Here is a 21,688-nt window from a genome sequence, read left to right as displayed (position 1 = left end):
TCGTTTGAATTGTACGAAAAATGTTTCTTGAGGAAATTGTTTCCTAGGAGAAATTTTCGTTTTCACAATTTAGATGGAAATGATATGTGGATGGCATATTTAAAGGGTTACCATTATAAACTGATGGTCTGTCTAGATAATTGAACTAGGGTGATTTACGCTTCTTTTTTTCTCATGTGTAATCACACAATGGAAAAACAAGAAATTCTGTAAAAAAATTCCTTTCCAAACCTTTTCAGAAAAATCCTGCAATCCAAACAGGGCCTAAGAGACTGAACAGTTTAAAAAAATCTAATCACTCAGACCCTTTCCAAAAAACTAATTTTAAAGTTATCAAGTATAATCCATCTATTACAGTTACTCCCTATTAAAAAACTTCTATGCTTTTTCTATCTCTTTTTGCTTTTTGAGGGAGGGAAAGCGTCTGTTGGTATCACCCATAAAAAGTTTTATAATACCTAGTCTCTGAGGGTTCTACTTGACTTCTTTCAGTTTGCTTAGGTCCTCTTTGTTTTGGATTTTGAGAATTGAATTTGAATTCCAATAATCAATTTTGGACCTGAAAATCAATTCTCAAAATCCAAAACAAACATAGCCTTAGAAAAGCAAAGTTTTACATTTTATAGTGGACTCCATGTTATAGATGTGATTAAATGTTCTTCCCTCAAGCTATGTATTTGCTTGATGAATAAATAATATAACGTAGCTCGTATTCTTTCTTGACTTTAAAAAGCTAATTTATCATATTTATCCATCCTAATAGTAAGTTTTTTTTATGTGGAATACAATATTACATCTACTTAGCCTATTAGAATTCCAAGTATATTACCTGCTAAGCCCATATTATTAAGCAAAATTATTTAGTTTTTATAATTGATCAAAATATATTCCCAAATCAACAAATCCTTTTTCTTGAGTTTTGTAAAATTTGACACTCCGTACCCGTGGGATTCCACACTTAAGCCTCATACTTCAAAGCTTTTTTTTAAAAATTGACATATTTCATTAATATAAAGCTAGCATTTGGGACCAAGAGTCCCATCTTGCCATACAATATGTTAATAGAGGGTGCTAGCACGGGCATACCGAAGGCCGGTTCAAATCACCCAAACAATGTGGGCCCACTGTATGTTAAGCCGTCGGTGTAGCTAAGTTAGCTACACGTATGTGTAGCTTCACTTATATATATATATATATATATATATATATATATATATGAGGAAAGTGAAGCTACACCGCCGGCTTAAAATACAATGGGCCCACATTGTTTTGGTGATCCAAAGAATTCATTTGATTGGCCCTCACATAGATAGGGTGTCCACCAAAAATCAGCTCCAAAGGATCATCCCAACCCTACGATTTGTGGAGGCAAAAATGAACGTGTAAAAACCTTCACAAATTTGTCCATTTTTGCCTCCACAGTTTGAAGGGTTGGGATGATCCTATGGAGCTGATTTTTGGTGGACACCCTATCTATGTGAGGGCCAATCAAATGAATGGTTTGGATCACCAAAACAATGTGGGCCCATTGTATTTTAAGCCGGCGGTGTAGCTAAGTTAGCAACACCGGCAGTGTAGCTTCACTTTCCTCTATATATATATATATATGAGGAAAAGGATGGTGAGCTTGAGCGCACCATCCTTATGGTGCTCTTGAGCTCCCCAAACACATGGGTCCCACATTTTTGTAGTGATCCAAACCATTCATTTGCAAGACTCTGTCATAGATAGGGTATGTACAAAAAATCAGCTCCATAGGATGATCCTAACCCATCCAAAAAGAGCAGATGTATGGACAAACAATGTCTTTCCATTTTGCCACCCACTTTTGGATGGGTTAGGATGATCCTATGGAGCTTCTTTTTGGTACACACTCTATCTATGATAGGGCCTTGCAAATGAATGGTTTGGATCACCACAAAAATGTGGGACCCATGTGTTTGGGAGCTCAAGCGCACCATAAGGATGGTGCGCTCAAGCTCACCATCCTTTTCCTCTCTCTCTCTCTCTCTCTCTCTCTCTCTCTCTCTCTCTCTCTCTATATATATATATATATATATATATATATATATATATATATATATATATATATATATCTGCTCAAGGTGAGCGATACCTCATAAAACTTTTCGTGGCTAGTCTGTCGCATGTGAGACCACACACCTCGTGAATGGAGAGAACAGTTGCCTTTTGAGATGGACGCTAGCAATTCCCATATATATTGATTTATGTTATATATAGCAATTCCCAAATATAATATATATATATATATATATATATATATATACACACACACACACAATATATATATGGCGATGATACACACAATGTGTGTGTGTGTGTGTGTGTGTGTAAATAGGCTATGCCCCAACAATCATCTCGATGATCTTAAATCTCCGATCTAATACGATGACATCATATATGAATCACCACGGATCAAAGAGTTAGGATCATCTTAGGGAGATGTTTTTGGGGGCAAGGCTTATTTACTTTGGGTTGCAATAAATGAGCATTTTGGATCTTCGAACAAAATAAGCCTGAGTAATTTTTTTTATAAATACATTTTTACGGTCTCCAACTTCTTCGAAGATCTAAAATATTCATTGTTGGGCCGGTTCAGAGCGCGAAGAGAGAGAGGGAGAGCATACTGGTTGTGAGAATAAGTATGGTTGAGCTGCAACAGAATCAGGTATTAACTCTGATTTCAAAATTCAATGAGTAGCAGATTTTAAGATAAATGAAAGATTAGCAATTCACAAACATAGAACATTAGGAAAACAAGTAAATCTAGAAACGTAATAAGAACTTGCAAATGCTATTGGAGTGGGGATACCATATGTAATAAAAAAACAAAGAACCTGCAAATGCTTTGTTATCATCAAAACATGGGTTTCCGGAGTGCATTTGTTGAAACCTTGGGCCAACATTGTTGATTCAACTTAAGAAATATTTTCCTTTCCAAACTTTTCCAGAAAATTCTTTCAATCCAAACAGGGCCCAAGTGTGGTATGGCATCGCTGATAATGAAAACATATAACTCGCAATATGTGTAAATGCTGCCCATAATAAACCATGAACCTGAAGCCAACCCATCTAAATCCGAAGCAGAGCCTCGGGTCCAGGAGGGTCAACCCGCCGCTAAATCTCGCAACCCTACGCCAACCCTGTTAGTGATTTTGGATTTTCAAAATCATGTATTTTGCATTTTTTAGTGTTTTGGAAAATGTTTTATCAAATGCGTTTGGGAAAAAGAAAATGTTTTCTTGGAAATATTTGCTTTTTCAAAAGGATGTAGAAGTGTAGTTGAAAAGATAGTCCCGTACCGGATAAGAGAAAGGAAAGATAAGGGCTTATAAAGCACTACCTTTTCTAATACTTGTTGATTGCACATTGGGTTGAACCCATGGTTGGACCCGCGGGACGGTGCACCGCACCGTTTGCACATGCGCGCGCGCGGCGTGGGCAATGGGCAATGGGCTATAGGGCGCTTTTTTAGGCGCACTTTGGAGCCTTTAATTTTTCCAGATTTGATCTGCACCGTTGGATCAGGATGAAGGTGGACCGGTCGGATGGGTGGGTCAAATGGTTCGCAGGCCCATCAAGCCGAATGGTTCGGTTGGGCCGGGCTTCGGTTCGGGCCTAACGGTGGGCCCGTTTCGGTTCGGGCCTAATGGTCAGCCCAACGGGCCCATGACTCCAACGGTCAAAGAGTGTGATCAAATGGGTTGTGTCCCTTCCCCCAACGGTCATGTGCCAAGGGGGTGCGATCCACACCATAGATGGTTGATCTATCGATGACTGGGCTGGAGAGAGGTTTTACTCAAACCAACAGTCACCTCTAGAATCGATCAGGACCATTCAATATCAATGGGTGCGATCTAACGGTCAGATTTCAAACATTCTGAAAAGGTGCCATGTAGAGGTGTTTTTCACACTGAAAAGACACCAGGTGGTCTACAAAATATGCAGAATTCAGTCATTTCAAATAAATAAATAAAACGAATTGGCAATTCTGACAGACTTCACACTCTCTTCTACACTCCTACAAAATCCCCAAGTATTTCTATATACTGTTTTTCTTTTGTTTACTGTTCTAGATACTGTTTTTCTGCAGAAACATTATCTAGAAATTTCTCTGAGGCTTGAAATTTCAGAAGGGCATTTCGGGTTTGATTCCGCTAGTGCTACACGTCATCAAACATTAGTAGGGCTTCCCTACTAGGCTTCATTGTATCTTGGAGGCAATTCGCGGATCCCCTTTGCACACTACTAGTGGGGGCGAATCTTGTCTTAAGGAAAGTGATATCACGCCTTGAAGCAACAAGTTTCTGTTGTTTATCAACAACAGTGCCCTCAAATTTCCAACAAACCCATCTAGCCTGGTTTTCTAAATCGGCTAGGTAGGGTTCAGGTTGGCTTGGCGCAAAAAAAAATATAAAAAATATATATAAAAAATACCATGAACTTATAATTTTGAAAATTGCAATAAAATTAGAGGGAAGGGGGATGGTTTGGAATGGGTCAAGTTGCAAATGACCTCAACCCTAACCCAAACCAAAATTAAATAGGATTGACTTTTCCCAACCCCAAATCCAACCCAACTCGAGAAAATGCCAACCCAACCTGAGCTGAAATTCCAACAGGCTGCGCCCATCCCAAGATCAGTGGCCAAAGAAGATCTTATCAAGGTGTTCTCAACAACATTTGAAGAGAATTATGATTTTCATTCGGATCAATGGATCCTATCGCATAGACAAAGTAAAAGCACTGTACACAATATAGGAAGGAGCCTAACTACTCTTATTTCTTAGCATTTTAATTATAAAATTAAACATTGAGTAGGGCTCCTACCATTCAAAAAAGAGATAAGTAGGCTCCAATATGACTAAGAGCATGACAACTCAATAGCTAAAGTTTAATTTATTATATGCTTAAAATGTTTGCATTATATAAGTTTGAACACGCATGGAGTTTGGACACAAATAGTCCTACAAAAGAAGGTGATTCAAGTGAATCTAGCAATTGTTTCCACCTGGTCCTCCGAAAAGTACAGCATAATTCTCATCAGGCACTTGTATGTCATGAAAAAAATCATAGCATGGGGAGCTTGCAATTATTCTGTAAGGATCATCTTTTGTGAACGGAATAGAATAACCATCTTTATCTATAAAATTTACGCCTCCAATGTAACATGCTGTCCTATATTGTTGATCGATTTCTGGCTTATGGCCACTCCCCATCTCAGGCCAAGGTAATACACCAGCATTATATACAATCCCTCCCCATTGAACAACATCAGCATAGTCAGCGAATGTAGAATTAAAGAGGACTTTTGGCCAATAGCCCACCTTCTTTTTTTCGTCTCCATATAATAACCACCAAGCTTCACTCAACAGATCCTACATTGAAATAGAAAATCATAAAATGATTAAAATAGAAGAATTAGCATGTGAAGTGAGAAGGAATGATTCACAAGGCGCAACTCATTTTAACTTTATTGTGATGCAAAATCTCTTTTAGCTATTGCTTTTCCATCGGCCAGACTAAGATTTAACAAATAAGGGATTATAATCATCTAATGAGAGATTTTTTTGGTAAGACTTAAACGGATAAATAATTTAGATCTTTGAACAAGTGACACCTTTGTTGGAAAATTTGTTGAGGGTACTGTTGATGATAGAAAACAGAAACTTGTTGCTTCAAGGCGTGATATCACTTTCATTAAGACAAGATTCGCCCCCACTAGTAGTGTGCAAAGGGGATCCGCGAATTGCCTCCAAGATACAATGAAGCCTAGTAGGGAAGCCCTACTAATGTTTGATGACGCGTAGCACTAGCGGAATCAAACCCGAAATGCCCTTCCGAAATTTCAAGCCTTAGAGAAATCTCTTGATTCTGTTTCTGCAGAAAAACAGTATCTAGAACAGTAAACAAAAGAAAAACAGTATGTAGAAATACTTGGGGATTTTTGTAGGAGTGTAGAAGAGAGTGTAAAATCAGTCAGAATTGCCAATACGATTTTCTATATGAAATGACTGAAGTTTGCACATTTTTATAGACCATCTGGTGTCTTTTCAGTGTGAAAAACACCTCTACAGGGCACCTTTCCAGAATGTTTGAAATCTGACCGTTAGATCGCACCCATTGATATTGAAACGGTCCTGATCGATCCTAGATGTGACTGTTGGCTTGAGTAAAACCTCTCTCCAACCCAGTCATCGTTAGATCAACCATCTATGGTGTGGATCGCACCCCCTTGGCACATGACCGTTGGGGAAAGGGACACAACCCATTTGATCACACCCTTTGACCGTTGGAGTCATGGGCCCGTTGGGCCCGAACCGAAGCCCAACCCAACTGAACCATTCGGCTTGATGGGCCTGCGAACCATTTGACCCACCCATCCGACCGGTCCACCTTCATCTTGATCCAACGGTGCAGATCAAATCTGGAAAAATTAAAGGCTCCAATCGCTCCTCGCGACGTTGCGTACGTGCGAAGTGCAAAGTGCGCCTAAAAAAGCGTCAATAAAGCGCCACTATGCGCCCTATAGCCCATTGCCCACCGTCCCGCGGGTCCAACCATGGGTTCAACCCAATGTGCAATCAACAAGAGTAAGAAAAGGTAGTGCTTTATAAGCCCTTCTCTTTCTTTTCTCTCATCCGATGTGGAACAATCTTTTTCAACTACACTTCTACATCCTTTTGTAAAAGCAAATATTTCCAAGAAAACATTTTCTTTTTCCTAAACGCTTTTGATAAAACATTTTCCAAAACACTAAAACATGTAATATACATGATTTTGAAAATGCAAAATCACTAACAATCCCCCACCATTTTCAAAATCAAAGAAAATTTTCTCATCAGGCTTGGAAATCTTATGCATAGATGAAGGTATCTCTCGATTTGAACCTTCACTTAGTGAGGACATATCAAAGTTAACCAGAATTGCATAGTAGACGTATCTTTGAACTAGCTATTCTATATGATTAACCGGATACGTCTCACACACAAGATTTCACCTCTTTGGGCAATTTCTAAAACCGACACATGAACTGGCCTTGTGTCTATATCTTGGTTTCATGAGCGCTCTAGAGACTAGCCAGGTCTCATAGGAAGCGGCACCACTCCCACACTCACATAGGTAGGCTTATCAAGAGTGCCCCTGTAACTAAGACACTCCAACATTATGTTATAAGCCTATTAAGAGTTTAAATACCCAGCCTTCTCCTTTTAAACATTACAGGTACCAAGCACTTTACCTTGGGATGGCAAATAATATAGATTATAGTGCTTGCAATCACTCCATATGATGTACTTGGACTCATTGAACTCAAGACTTGATGTTTATTCAAGTGTTGAGTTGATGTTCCATCATTGGTGACTATTGGTTAATGGCTTTAACCCCATCCCTAATGATGTTTTACACACCAGATCTCTTCCAAGAGCTTTAGTGAATGGATCGGCCAAGTTTTGGCTCGATCTCACAAAATCAATAGTTACTACTCCATTAGTAAGTAACTCTCTTATAGCACTATGTCTAAGTCCTATATGTCTGGACTTACCATTATAAACATGATTATATGCCCTTGATAGTGTGGCCTGACTATCACAATGGACATAAATCGATGGCATTAGTTTAGACCATAACGGAATTTCCAATAACAAATTCCGAAGCCATTCCGCCTCTTTACAACATGCTGCCAGAGCTATAAACTCTGCTTCCATAGTTGAAGTTGTTATGCATGTCTGTTTCTTAGAGGCCCAGGAGACTGCTCCCCCACCAAGGGTGAAAATCCACCCACTGGTTGATAAATGGTCTATACGCTCAGTTATCCAACTAGCATCAGAGTATCCTTCTATTACAGTTGGATACCCACTATAACATAAACCATAGTCTATAGTTTTCTTTAAATATTTTAAAACTCTATAGACTGCATTCCAATGAGAAAAACTAGGATTACTGGTAAACCTACTAAGTTTACCTACAGCATATGCTATGTCTGGCCTAGTACAAGTCATAGCATACATAAGACTACCAATTACACTAGCATACCTTAGTTGAGAGATAGTCCTGCCAGTATTAAGATACAACTTTATATTTGGGTCAAAAGGTGTTGAAATGGGTGAACATTCAAAATGGTTAAACTTTTTTAGAACTTTCTCAATATAATGTGATTGTGTTAGAATAAGACCATTATCCTGTCTTATGATTCTAATACCCAAAATCACATCAGCTTCACCCATATCTTTCATATCAAAGTTTTGAGAAATATATGATTTAGTACTTTGAATGCTTTCAATATCGGTACTAAAAATTAACATGTCATCAACATATAAACAAATAACAACACCTTTGCCACCCTTAAATTTACTGTATATACATTTATCTGACTCATGTATCTTATAACCATTTGACACTAAGACTTTATCAAATCTTTCATGCCATTGTTTAGGGGCTTGCTTAAGCCCATACAAAGATTTGATAAGCTTACATACTTTATGCTCTTGGCCTGGCAGAATAAATCCCTCAGGTTGTTCCATATACACTTCTTCATCAAGTTCACCATTTAAGAATGCGGTTTTAACATCCATCTGGTGAATGTGAAGTTTGTATATGGAAGCAAGGGCAATCAACACTCTAATGGTAGAAATCCTAGCAACAGGTGCATATGTGTCAAAGTAATCAATACCGGGTTTTTGAGTAAACCCTTTGGCAACTAACCTTGCCTTAAACTTTTCTATGGTCCCATCTACATTGATCTTCTTCTTGAAGATCCATTTACATCCTATAGGTTTAGACCCAGGTGGTAGATCAACCAAAATCCAAGTTTTATTACCCATGATAGAATCCATTTCGTCATTAATTGCTTCTTTCCAAAAAGCAACATCTTGTGACTTTATGGCTTCTCCATAGGTTTGAGGGTCACTTTCTATGCTTAAGTTTAACAAGACAGAACCTTGGAGTTTTTCCCTTGTCCCTTCTACCAGGTAGGTTACAAAGTCAGGGCCAAAACTCCTATCCCTTCTATCTCTTGAACTTCTTCTTATTTTACTAGGTTGTACACTAGGTTCACCAACTTCTGTTTGTGATTCTAAAGAATGATCTACAGAAGTTGTAGGTTCAATTTCTTTAGGAATTGAAGTGAACCTATTTTCATAGAAAAATGCATCTCTAGATTCAATTATTGTATTGACATCTATGAAATCATTAGGTTCTATAACTAAGAACCTATAGGCCTTACTGTGACTAGCATATCCCAAAAAGATACACTCAATACCCCTTTCACCTAATTTTCTTAACTTAGGTTTAGGGACTTTAACTATAGATCTACAACCCCAAACTTTAAGGTAACTTAAGTTTGGTTTCCTTTTCTTCCACAATTCATAAGGGGTTATATCAGATTTCTTACTTGGTACCCTATTCAAAATGTGACAAGCTGTAAGTAAGGCTTCACCCCAAAAACTTTTATTTAAACCAGAATTAACAAGCATAGCATTAATCATTTCAGTAAGTGTCCTATTCTTCCTTTCTGCTACACCATTTTGTTGTGGTGTATAAGGGGCAGAAGTTTCATGGACTATGCCTACTGATTCACAGAAATGAGGAAAGTGATATTCACCACCTCTATCTGATCTGAGACATTTAATGCTTGTTATACATTGGTTTTCTACTTCAGTTTTATAAATCTTAAATTTTTCTAAAACCTCATCTTTATGACTAAGTAGATAAACATAACAGTACTTAGAATAATCATCAATAAATGTAACAAAGTACTTTTTACCTCCCTTTGTGGGAACACTATGTATGTCACATACATCACTATGAATTAAATCTAACAAGTTAGAAGTTCTATCTACTTTAGGAAATGACTTAGTGATTATCTTGGTTTGCATGCATGTTTTACATCTATCTACTAAGTCATTTTCATATTTAGGAATTAAGGTTAACTTAACCATATCATTCATCTTCCTAGTATTTACATGTCCTAAACGATTATGCCATAAAGATAAAGAAGAATCCAAAACATAAGCAAAGACATTCACTTTATTGATATTAAGTTTGAACATCCCTTCATACATATATCCCTTCCCAACAAAAGTACCCCCCTTAGAAAGAATGAACTTGTCAGATTCAAATACAAGTTTGAAGCCATTCTTGTTGAGAATGCTTCCAGACACTAAGTTCTTTCTAACTTCTGGTACATGGTAGACACCGGTTAGAGTGAGTCGCTTGCCGGATGTGAACTCAAGTTCCACCTTGCCCTTCCCTTTGACTTCTGCTGTCGACGAATTTCCCATGTATAACACGCTTCCATCTTCAACTGTTTAATAAGTTGAAAACAGGTTCCTGTCTTTACAGACATGCATCGTCGCACCAGAGTCAATCCACCAATCATTGCCATCTTCAAGCATATTTGCCTCTGAAATCATGGCGACAAACTTTTCTTTGTCTGTTGGTGCACCCGACTTCTTATCCTTAAGAAGTCGGCACTCACTCTTGTAATGGCCTGGTTTACCACAGTTGAAACAAGCACCCTTTCTTTTCTTATTCTTATTAGTATTCTTTTCAGGGTGTTTGTTTCTCTTCCAATTGCCTTTTCTTTGTTGGTTCGAATTCTTGACATTTTCTACCAAATGAATCTTAGAGGATACAGTTTCATTTTCTTTCTTGTCTCTGATTCTTGACTCTTCCTCAATCCTGAGGCATTGAGCCAAGTCTTCAATAGACATTTCCTCTTTCTTGTGTTTTAGACTTTTTCTAAAGTCTTTCCAATTTGGTGGAAGTTTGTCAATAATTGACGGGACAATGAAGGAATCATCAAGAAGGATGCCTTGCAAATGAATTTGATTAATTACATGTTGTATTTCATGTAATTGATCAATAACAGACTTATCATCTACCATTTTAAAATTTAAAAATTGACTCACAGTGAATTTCTTGCTACTGGCGTCTTCCGCCAAGTATTTGGCTTCAAGTGCATTCCAGATTTCACTTGCTGATCCCATGCCTTGATATATGTCAAATAGTGTATCTGACATAGCATTTAGGATGTGCCCTTTGCAAATGTAGTCATCATGTTCCCACTTCATCCTTGCACGAGCCTCCGCCAAAGTTTCATTTTCATTTGCTGACGGCTTTAGAGTGGTGAGAACATGGACCACTTTGAGTGATGTCAAAATGAAGTGCAACTTCTTCTGCCAACGCTTGAAATTTCCTTTGTCGAAACGTTCGAGTTTGACAAAGTCTTGGGTCATTTGACGAACTGAATAAAGTGCCATTGAAACAACAGTAGAAAATCTTGTCTTAATATTGTTGGAAAATTTGTTGAGGGTACTGTTGATGATAGAAAACAGAAACTTGTTGCTTCAAGGCGTGATATCACTTTCATTAAGACAAGATTCGCCCCCACTAGTAGTGTGCAAAGGGGATCCGCGAATTGCCTCCAAGATACAATGAAGCCTAGTAGGGAAGCCCTACTAATGTTTGATGACGCGTAGCACTAGCGGAATCAAACCCGAAATGCCCTTCCGAAATTTCAAGCCTTAGAGAAATCTCTAGATTCTGTTTCTGCAGAAAAACAGTATCTAGAACAGTAAACAAAAGAAAAACAGTATGTAGAAATACTTGGGGATTTTTGTAGGAGTGTAGAAGAGAGTGTAAAATCAGTCAGAATTGCCAATACGATTTTCTATATGAAATGACTGAAGTTTGCACATTTTTATAGACCATCTGGTGTCTTTTCAGTGTGAAAAACACCTCTACAGGGCACCTTTCCAGAATGTTTGAAATCTGACCGTTAGATCGCACCCATTGATATTGAAACGGTCCTGATCGATCCTAGATGTGACTGTTGGCTTGAGTAAAACCTCTCTCCAACCCAGTCATCGTTAGATCAACCATCTATGGTGTGGATCGCACCCCCTTGGCACATGACCGTTGGGGAAAGGGACACAACCCATTTGATCACACCCTTTGACCGTTGGAGTCATGGGCCCGTTGGGCCCGAACCGAAGCCCAACCCAACTGAACCATTCGGCTTGATGGGCCTGCGAACCATTTGACCCACCCATCCGACCGGTCCACCTTCATCTTGATCCAACGGTGCAGATCAAATCTGGAAAAATTAAAGGCTCCAATCGCTCCTCGCGACGTTGCGTACGTGCGAAGTGCAAAGTGCGCCTAAAAAAGCGTCAATAAAGCGCTACTATGCGCCCTATAGCCCATTGCCCACCGTCCCGCGGGTCCAACCATGGGTTCAACCCAATGTGCAATCAACAAGAGTAAGAAAAGGTAGTGCTTTATAAGCCCTTCTCTTTCTTTTCTCTCATCCGATGTGGAACAATCTTTTTCAACTACACTTCTACATCCTTTTGTAAAAGCAAATATTTCCAAGAAAACATTTTCTTTTTCCTAAACGCTTTTGATAAAACATTTTCCAAAACACTAAAACATGTAATATACATGATTTTGAAAATGCAAAATCACTAACAACCTTCTCCTCCTAACTGATATTTTTCTTCAGCAAAATATGGCTTCCATGATGTAACAAATATAGCTAAATGTGTGCTTTTTAATTCAAGCTAAAGGGATTCGGAATTACCTTGTACACAGTGACTATAATGTAATACTGGGTTCCATTGTAGATCGAAGTTGGGGAAAGACCAATGCCTACAGGTAAGTCTCTGGAAATTTGTACAAAACCTGGGCAGAGAGAGTCATAGCAGCCCGTTTTTTGGTGATTATCATTCTGTATGTAAGCAGAATAAACGAAGGAAAATTAGTAGAGCATCTCACTGACAAATTTTAATGAATTTAAATGACAGAAACAAGAAGTTATGGTTGAAGCATACCGTCCATGCTGTAGATAGGTGTGGGAGAAAGTTATGATATAATCCGTTACTTACCTAGAGATTTGAAAATCTTCAAAATTAGAATACAAGAATATGAGATATGATCTTGCCTTTTTACTATGATTGATCATTTCTTAAGGCTCCATTTCTTTCAATGTAAAATATGCGTAAAAAGAAATTTTATGGGCATAAAATTTTATTTATGGGCATATAATTTTATTTATGCCCATTTTATATGGAAAAAAATAGGTCCTGAGGGAACAACCAAATATAGAAAGGACCTTATGAGCATGTTGTATAGCAATGAATTATTTGATAATGTTTTTACAATTATGCTAAGATCGCACCTTGTCCAATCTTAGAATTATGACATTTTGTCAATCCTCTATTATTAGTTACATTCAATAGATAACTCAGTCTTTTTATAAAGTATGTATCGAACAATAATGGATGGTGGAATTGGAAAACTTACCAACCATCCAGCATGTATCGAGCGTGTTTGTTCAGGTGGTGACGCATCACGAAGTATAACAAGAGAACCACTACTTTGGTTGCCTGTAATTTTTGGCTGCCATGTATTGAGAACTGCCCTGGATCCAAACTCCGCGCCACCATCTTTATATGTAGATTGCAATTCAAACTGAGCAATAATCACATTTTTGTTAGCCAGTTATGTGGCAGCAATAAACAAACACAGATTATATAAAACTAATTAAATCATATACTCATAAGAAAAGAAAGATTCATTTTTAAGATGTTCCAATTATTCAATTACTGTTTCCATGTGCATGAAAGTTGGGGTATATTTTTTATTTAATTAAAAATTACCTTATCATGAAAAGTTTTATTAATTTGGTGTTGAACACATGGTGCGAAAGGTAGGGTTGTTAGATATATCCTTTAAAATTGGAATCTATATCTATTAGCTACCAATAATATAAAGCTTCCGGTTGAACAAATAGTAACAACACATATCTATTCAGCTTTACATAGAAATTCAACTCAAAAACTCAGAAACAATGGCTAAACTTGAGAGAAAACGTGTTGAGTTATCAGATGATTGCATTGGTTTTTCTAATGAAATTCTACAAGAACGCACATAATTTATAAATTTTGTAGATTTTGATGTAAAAAGATACTTGATTTTTAATTGGGTATTGAGCGTGTAGGTCCAGTAGACTTGACTCACCTCACTTTTCAGGTCTAAGTTTCCAATTATTTGAATTATTGTTGAACATAACTACTCTTCCTCCCATCATAAATTTAAATTTGAAGTAAAATTGGATGATAATAAATGTGACTTACGCGAAATTCGACTTCATCATTTGAAGGATCCTGAGCATTTGAAGGATATCCTTTCCCAATATTTGGGGAAGATTTAGCCCTTTTTAGTTCTTCCTTCGTAATTCTCCTAATAGGAACTGTTCCTAGTGGGCACCCTCCATCCTTGAGCCCTACCTTTAAAGATACACCTAATGATGAAGCCTTTTTATCTTTAATGACTTTTGGAAGAGATCCTGGACCCATCTGCATAGAGACAATTTCCATCAATAAAAGTATGGTTTTAGTTTCTTCCAAGAAAAGAACATATTTTGCATAGTAAGTCATTTTATTTTCCAAAGTGATGTCAAAGAGAAACAAAATCTCAGAATTAATACATAACAGAGAAAAGAACATATCACTTGAAAGATAACATAAGGAGAAAATTAAATACCTGGATCTTATGGTTCATCAATAAGGGATGATCGAAAGCGGGTTGTTTTTTTATATCAACACAACTAAATATCTGTCCATATCCATCCTGCAAAAAATGTAAAGACCAACAATATTTGTCTCATTTTACCAATATGTATGTTGTATCAATGTACCATATATGTGTGTGTTTTGTTTGTGTGTGTGCATGTGTGAGACAAATCCTAAGCTCAAAGTAGCCCTTGCATGAGCCCTGGTCAAGGGAGCCAAATTACGCCCACACCATTCAAAAATCTGAGAATAATTAATGCATACTGCCATTCTCACTAGTGCTTCTACGTTTTTTCCCCCATTAAGAGACTGAAATGGGAAAGAATGCATTCAGGAATTCAACCCACAGGCCCTGTTTCTCCAAATCAAACCTTCTAGTAGTAAAATGTATGGTTTTATTTTTTTTCGTAGTGGCATTAGGCCATGTAGGTGGACAAAATGAACGACACCCAGGTGAACAAAATATCTCGTTACTACTTTTGAGTTAGTAATATTGTAAAAAAACTCCAATGCTAGATACAGCTCAAGAAAGCATCTCTCTCTCTCTCTCTCTCTCTCTCTCTCTCTCTCTCTCTCTCTCTCTCTCTCTCACACACACACACTTTATATATGGGAAATGATATTTTGCCCCCTCTGACGGATAAAATCCCCCCCTTTAATGTTATTCGTTAAGTTTTAAAGGTAAAGAAAAATGTTAAAGGGAGTGAATTTATCCTCAAACAGTGAACCATTCTCACAGAAACCATGGGGGGATATCATTTCCCTTTATACATACATACATACATACATATATATATATATGTGTGTGTGTGTGTGTGTGTGTGTGACAAATTTGCACCCCCTGTAGGATGATTCGCACCCCTTTAAGGTGAATTGACATCAAAAAGTGTCAGACTTTAACGTTTTTTGACGTCAATTCTCGTTAAAGTTGTGTGAATCATCCTACAGGGGGTGTGAATTTATCATTACCTTATATATATATATATATATATATATATATATATATATATATATATATATATATAGAGAGAGAGAGAGAGAGAGAGAGAGAGAGAGAGAGATACCTCCACAAATCGTAGGGTTGGGATGATCCTATGGATCTGATTTTTTGTGGACACCCTATCTATGTGAGGAACATTCAAATGAATTGTTTGGATCACCCAAACAATGTGGGCCCCCACTGAATTTTAAGGTAGTGCGTAGGTAACTTACCTACACAAGTGTGTAGGAAATGTTCTTTCATATATATATGTTCTCTCATATAGATAGGGTGTCCACAAAAAATCAGATCCATAGGATCATCCCAACCATTCAAACTATGGAGGCAAAAAATGGGCTAATTTGTGAAGGTTTATACACGTCCATTTTACCTCCACAAATCGTAGGGTTGGGATGATCCTATGGATCCGATTTTTTGTGGACACCCTATCTCTGTGTGGACCATTCAAATGAATGGTTTGGATCACCCAAACAATGTGGGCCCCCACTGTATTTTAAGCTAGTGTGTAGGTAACTTACCTACACAAGTGTGTAGGAAATGTTTTCTCATATATATATATATATATGAGAAAACGGTTCCTACACATATGTGTAGAGAGTTCTCTACACACTAGCTTAAAATACAGTGGGGGCCCACATTGTTTGGGTGATCCAAGCCATCTATTTTAAAGGCCCTCGCATAGATAGGGTGTCTACAAAAAATCAGATCCATAGGATCATCCCAACCCTACGATTTGTGGAGGTAAAATGGATGTCTTTAAACCTTTACAAATTAGTCCATTTTTTGCCTCCACAGTTCGAATGGTTAGGATGATCCTATGGATCTGAATTTTTGTGGACACCCTATCTATGTGAGGGCCTTAAAAATGAATGGTTTGGATTACCCAAATAATGTGGCCCCCACTGTATTTTAAGCTAGTGTGTAGATAACTTATCTACACATATGTGTAGGAACCGTTTTCTCTCTCTCTCTCTCTCTCTCTCTATATATATATATATATATATATATAGAAGAAACTGTTGGTGAGCTTAAGCGCACCAAACTTATGGTGCGCTTAAGCTCCCCAATTACATGGGTCCCACATTTTCTGTGGTGATCCAAACCATTAATTTGTAAGGCCTAATCATAGATAGGGTGTGTACCAAAAATCAGCTCCATAGGATCAATAAACAAGAAAGTATGACCTCAACTTACAATAATGTATCATTTAAAAAAAAAAAAAAAGAACCTGTCAAAATTATAAGAATTTATCAATGTTGATTGTATTAGTAGTGTCAAAACCAGATAAAATGCTTTTTAAGTCTCATGAAGTACAAAAGAAGTTAATATGAAGAATGGGTCAATCATATGAAACTGAGGCATTGCTAGTTACTTGACTACATTTGGATAATAGATGTACCAAGAATAATTTCACCAATGCTATATAGTAGGTTGAGGCTTAGAAGAGCATCTGGAATCCCAATACAAAATGTTTGTGCGTAGAAGGAACATGATATTTTCTGAAGTTAAATTAAAGGAGAAGCCCAGTGCACGAGGCTCCCGCCATTGCGAGGTCTGGGGAGGGCTAGATGTACGCAGCCTTACCCCTGCTTTACAGAGGCTGTATACGTGACTCGAACTCTTGACCACGAGGTCACAATGGAGCAACCTTACCACCAGGTCACAATATTTTCTGAAGTTACATTCAGAACATAAAATGATAATGCCTCAAAAAATAAATTTTGGATATTAAAATTAGGGGACTGATATCCACACAACCATATTTTTATAATGGCACTACTCACTTTGTTTTACAATTTTTTAATTAGCTTTTCAAGACTGTTACAAAACTCAAGATGCTATCAGCATCAAATCAGAAAAGTGAAAACAAAGTGACTAGTGACATTATATATATATATATATATATATATATATATATAGAGAGAGAGAGAGAGAGAGAGAGAAGGGTTGCTCTCGAGTGCTGGAAACAGGGGTGGGCCCACATTGATGGGGTGATCCTAAGCATTCATTTGAAAGGCCCCATCATGGATGGGGTGTGTACCAAAATCAGCTTCATTGGATCACCATAGGGTGTCCATTTGTGGGGGTGAAAATGGACAGATATTGTTTGTGCACTAATCTGCCCATTTTTCCACGCCGCAAATGGACACCCTAAGGTGATCCAATGGAGCTGATTTTTGGTGGACACCCTATCCATGAAACGGCCCATCAAATGAATGCTTATATATATATATATATATATATGAGAAAAGTGTTGGTGCGCTTAAGCGGTTATAACGCCTCCTATTCGTTTAAATGTTATATATATATATATATATATATATATATATATATATATATATATATATATATATATATATATATATATGAGAAAAGTGTTGGTGTGCTTAAGCGGTTATAACACCTCCTATTCGTTTAAATGTTTGGGTCCCACATACAGGAACCAATGGGAGGCGTTATAACCACTTAAACGCACCAAAAAAATGGTGCGCTTCTCTCTCTCTCTCTCTATATATATATATATATATATATATATATATATATATATATATATATATATATATATATATATATATATATATAGTGCTGGTAGTATACAATCATTAAATACAATATGCATTTTTTTTAATGGTTATACAATCTGCACTTTTTTTAGTGGTCTCTTTTATTTTATTGGAATGTTCAGAACTTTCTAAGTACGTTTCTACTGTAGTTTAAGGATAAAGCATTTTGCCCATTATTTTTGGAAGAACTATATTAGGGATGCATGTAAAAAAACGTACGAATGCCACTGGATATTTTCATCCATTGGATTTGGATTCAACGGAGTCAAAAGGACACCTCATTTTAGACTATTGTTTGAAGAAGAAAAAAGTGTGGATGAGGAAAAAAGGGTAGAACTCTTCCACTACAAGAGCTTCCAGAACATGTCATATTTGGGGTCAGGAAATCGTGGAAGACTCTTGGCTGCCTACATTTGAAACAGAGGACGGGGTTAGTAAGACTTGGCAGCTTCTGGTATCAGTGAGGATTCTGGAAGAAATGTGGCCATGCTCCTCCTGATGTCGTCTTTGATGAAGCAGAGGGATTTGAGATTGATCCCGGTATCAATGATGTGATTGATATCCCATTTCAGTCACAATTTGACCAGGGCTTGGTGTTGGGAGTAGATATGATGAGGCTTATTCTGACAAAAGGTGGCAGAGAGATGTAAGGGGATGAATCCAAGGTTTTTTACAAGACCAATTTGAGAGAGAGAGAGACTATTTTTCTTCTAGCAAAGAAGCCCCTCTCCATTGAGGGTGGGAAGATTAATTGCAAGAGAGGAATCTAGAAAAATAGAATCGTTGGATAAGCTTCTATTTGTTTTCTTCTCACCATTTTGAAACCAGAAGGAAGAAGTTTAAATCTTTTTCTTCTTCTTCTTCTTCTCCTTCTTCTTCAATGAACCACGCTCCTATTCTTGTTTTAGGACCCTGGGAGAGCAGAGCACATATCTTGCAAATAGGTGGGTCACGTCTTCTATTGATATGGACCCTCCACTTGGTGGAGCCTGCTTTGGAACATTCAATACCCTAAAACGAAGGTCAAACAATTATACTTATATAATCACTCAATTATACCTATCTAATCAGTTTTACTTTTGGCAATCTGAACTCGGACCGCTTGCTGCTGGTTTGATTTTAGGTCCACGAGATAAGATCACGTCTTAGGCACACGGGGTCAAATCATATTGCTGTGTGATCTGAGAGGGAATCTGAGAGGGAATCCAACAATCTTTGAAGAAATCAGTTGCTGAATATCGTCAGATCTACAGTCCTTTGAAATGCCGGAATTTTCTGCTTTTAAGCCGGTCAATCTGGCAAAGTGATGTAAGTTAATTAATTTCTTCCAGTACCAAAGCCAAAAGGTCTCATATCCTTAGGAATATCTCAAATGCGCGTCCGAAAAATCACAAATTCAGAACAAAAACAACATCGACAATACAGAATCGATTCTCGAATTTGAAATCCGCACAATGTCTTAAAGAAACTTACATTAATCAACGATGGCCTGCAACGACCTAATCCTAACCCCTCCATTTGTGGAGGACAAAAATGGGCAGATTTGTGGACAAACATTGTCTGTAGCTACTGAATTTCAGAAGAATTTTTACTTTCGTTTGTATCTATCTTGCTTTCAAAATCCAATCGTTTTTCCTAACTTTTCGCATTCCCTATTTTTTTCTAAAGAGATACACCTTCCTAAGAGAGGTGGCTACACTTTCCCCTTCCTATTTTTTCTAAATAGATAGAGACACCTCCCAAACATAGCTACCCTTTACCCTTGCTATTTATTCTTAAGTCTCCCAGACGTTACAAACCTTTCACTTTCCTATTTATTCTTCAATCGAATGCATTACTCCATCATTGTACAAAAGAAAGTGTAGAATCAACAGTCTTTCTACGCCTACTTGACTCCCTTTTCCAGTGTCCTCGCCACATCTTCTGAATCTAGAACTCCACTCCGACTAAGACTGCAATTTTCTTCTTAGCTTTCCTGTTTTAACATATTCATGTTTGTTGCAGTGAGAAGACGATCCTCTGCTTGGCGGAATTCGAGAGAGCTGGAGTTAGGGTTAGGGGTGACTTTTTCCCTGCAACTTTCTATGGTTTTTTTTTTTATATACAATTTTCTATGGTTTCTGTGCAATTTTTCGTTTTCTATGCTCTGTATAAGGAGAGAGGGATCTGTTTACAGAATGAAGAGAAGTAAAACCTATAACTTCTCCCAAGGTTAGTACTCATCTTCCCATTTTGTTCTTATTTTCCACTTTTGTTTTTTGCAATTTGTATTCTACGGTGCCATTAAAAAAATTTTTGTATTCTAGGGTTTATGGAATGACGTTTATAAAATTTACATTTTCTACTGCTACTACTATGCATGCATCCATTAATGGATGGTTTGATTCTTTTCTATATTAAATACTAGAAACATATTTTGACTCTGATATACTTTCATCATCAGTGAATCAGATCTGTCCTCATGATTTTTGTAAGAATTTTTCACTTCAGCAATGCTTCCCATTCCACACACAGTTAAGTAAGAGGCAAGTCATTCTCTTAGTCAACATAAATTGAATATATTTCTCCGCTTCTACCAAATCTTTTACCGTACAAAAACCTAGGAAACAGCAGCACCACTAAACTAATCGTGAGATTACCATTTTAATTTCTGATCGCTCGAGTTTCGGATTTCGCATGAAATACCTAAGTATATGATACCTTTGAAAGGGCAGAGATTCCATATATATATATATATATATGTAGTCTCTTGGGTGTATGCATGGCCAAATTTTAAAAGGAACATCCCTCTGTTGCGTTAGTTATCAAATATCCACCATGGACTATTTTAAGCAATTGCATTTTTAATTTGCATTCTTTATTAGTGGCCAAGATTCATAGCTTCATCCTTAATGATGATTTCTATTGCATTTGTTTAGTGATAGAACTATGGAAAAAGTATTCAAGTGAAAATCCAAGAATCCACACCTCAACAATGCACCCACATCAACAATGGACCCGAGAGTGTTTCTAAGATACAACATTTCATGATAGAGGATTTTTTAGGATTAGACCTTTGAGATTTTCTAATTTTTCTTCCACTTTTTGTTAATTTTTATAGTTTATCATTCTCTCCTTAATTTCTTTTGTCCCAAGTCCTTTTATTACCTTTCAACTTTCCTTTCCCAGTCTCTTCCAATGGCAACTAGCACACAAAGCTACACATGAAGAAAAATACAGAGAACCCTTTAAATGGTGGGTAGGCTTCATTTCTATTCTATACTATACAGAATAATCATTTTACAATTGGTGGTCTATGGATCAACTAAGTATCAAAAGTAAATCCAAGGACAATTGCTCTATGAGTTTTTGTATTTCTATGAAAAATTTAATCACGTTACATATATGTAGTTTTCACCTACCTTCTCAATGTAGTGTTTGCCCTAGGTGTGTGGCAAAAGAACCAGAACCTGATATTTGCACATCTCACCCTCATTTTTCACCTTTTCGGTTTTGTAGGATGTTGATGTGGGAAGATGGGTTCTACC

At 37.2% G+C, this 21,688-nt stretch overlaps 1 protein-coding gene across 1 annotated transcript; it reads right to left on the bottom strand.

Moving 5' to 3' along the window:
* Window positions 1-5,015: 5,015 nt before the first annotated feature.
* Window positions 5,016-20,664, bottom strand: LOC143890586 (protein neprosin-like). Its single transcript, XM_077395302.1, has 10 exons — window positions 20,593-20,664; window positions 18,987-19,172; window positions 18,510-18,568; window positions 17,182-17,269; window positions 14,569-14,655; window positions 14,160-14,381; window positions 13,327-13,494; window positions 12,855-12,908; window positions 12,605-12,751; window positions 5,016-5,399 (listed from the first exon to the last, which is right to left on the bottom strand). Exons 1-10 carry the CDS (start codon window positions 20,662-20,664, stop codon window positions 5,016-5,018), a joined length of 1,467 nt encoding a protein of 488 aa, XP_077251417.1.
* Between the last annotated feature and the right edge of the window lie 1,024 nt (window positions 20,665-21,688).

This window comes from Tasmannia lanceolata, unplaced genomic scaffold (assembly GCF_043159265.1).
Source record: "Tasmannia lanceolata isolate RefF3 unplaced genomic scaffold, GAP_Taslan_0.1 ptg000013l, whole genome shotgun sequence".
Classification (NCBI taxonomy): domain Eukaryota; kingdom Viridiplantae; phylum Streptophyta; class Magnoliopsida; order Canellales; family Winteraceae; genus Tasmannia; species Tasmannia lanceolata.
This window is presented reverse-complemented; position numbering and strand designations above follow the sequence as displayed.

Bases quoted from the DNA above. Each gene is read 5' to 3' on its own strand.
- LOC143890586 (XM_077395302.1), bottom strand. From the start codon at position 20,664: ATGGGAAGCATTGCTGAAGTGAAAAATTCTTACAAAAATCATGAGGAC. The intron at 17,270-18,509 runs GTAGTGGAAGAG...ATGTAACTTCAG, and splicing joins GACATGTTCTGGAAGCTCTT to AAAATATTGTGACCTGGTGG. The intron at 5,400-12,604 runs GTAATTCCGAAT...ATTTCAATGTAG, and splicing joins TTATAGTCACTGTGTACAAG to GATCTGTTGAGTGAAGCTTG.